A 1,214-nucleotide genomic window follows, 5' to 3' on the forward strand; every position below is an offset into this window, starting at 1 on the left:
AGGTAAAACATCGGCACTACAAGAAAAAGGTATTCCATTAAAAATCAAGATTTCTTGTAAGTTTTCTGTAAAAATTCATTCTTGATACAGAATGGGTTTCTCAAAATTGTTCTTCTGTTCATTAATTTTCATTGTCTGCATATCGAGTTTATCAATTCATTCTGTAGCTTATGTTTCCATCAATAACATCACTCTTTTGGGTGATGCTTATTTTCAAGAAAATGGCAGGATTTGCCTTACTCCTTATTCACCATCACCATCACCTTCATCTTCAATTGGTGTGGGTAGAGCTCTTTATAATCATCCAATTAGGTTTCTTGATCCTTCTACGAATTCCAATGCTTCTTTCATTTGTCGTTTTTCTTTTTACATCACCCCATTTTCTGATTCTTCATCTTCTCCTCCACTGTTTGGAGATGGTTTAACCTTTATCATTACTTCCAAGAAATACATACTAGGTAGTGGTTTTGGTTATATGGGTCTCTCCAATGAAACTAGTCAAGAAGAGGGGGGAATGTACATTGCTGTGGAATTTGATCCTAGTTTTGACCCGGCTCTTGAAGATATTAGCGATAATCATATAGGAATTGACATCAATTCAGCTATGTCATTTGCTTCTGTTGATTCAACTTCGATGGGTTTTGATTTAAAGAATGGTAAAAGAACGACAGTGTGGATTGAATACATAGATTCCAAGAAGATGGTGAAAGTTTGGCTCAGTTATACAAAATCTAGAACTATTAGGCCAATTCTTGCTACTCATATTGATCTTTCTATGTACCTTGAAGAGTTTATGTTCATTGGTTTTTCTGCATCAAATGGAAAGGGATCAGCACAACACGTGGTCGAGAAATGGAGATTCAGGACTTATGGGTTTCTTCCTTCCGTTAATTCCTTTGATACAAGGGTTGAAGGTGGTTGTTTTATGTGTGTTCCTGATGATGTACTACCAAATGATACTGCTCAGACACCCTCAACAAGAAGCAGGAAGAATGACCTAGTTCTTGGAGTTGGCGGGGCAGCATTTTTTGTCTCGGTTTCGTTGGCTATTGGAGGAATAAGTTGGTTTTTCATGAGAAAGAAAAGAAATGGTGATACGGGAAATTCGAGACATCAACGTTATAATGCCGAACTAAATCAAGTGCCACAAAGGCTCTCACTTGATGAAATTAAGGTAGCAACTAGGGGTTTCCATCGTAGTAGAGTATTGGGTG

General features: G+C 37.2%; 1 protein-coding gene across 1 annotated transcript; it reads left to right on the plus strand.

The window, feature by feature from the left end:
- Positions 1-91: 91 nt before the first annotated feature.
- Positions 92-1,174, plus strand: LOC113327498 (L-type lectin-domain containing receptor kinase S.6-like; the record flags this gene model as incomplete). Its single annotated transcript, XM_026574688.1, has 1 exon — positions 92-1,174. A coding segment is annotated over exon 1 (1,083 nt), but the record flags the coding sequence as incomplete, so codon positions are not given.
- Positions 1,175-1,214: the final 40 nt, after the last annotated feature.

This window comes from Papaver somniferum, unplaced genomic scaffold, assembly GCF_003573695.1.
Source record: "Papaver somniferum cultivar HN1 unplaced genomic scaffold, ASM357369v1 unplaced-scaffold_10025, whole genome shotgun sequence".
In the NCBI taxonomy this organism is placed as follows: domain Eukaryota; kingdom Viridiplantae; phylum Streptophyta; class Magnoliopsida; order Ranunculales; family Papaveraceae; genus Papaver; species Papaver somniferum.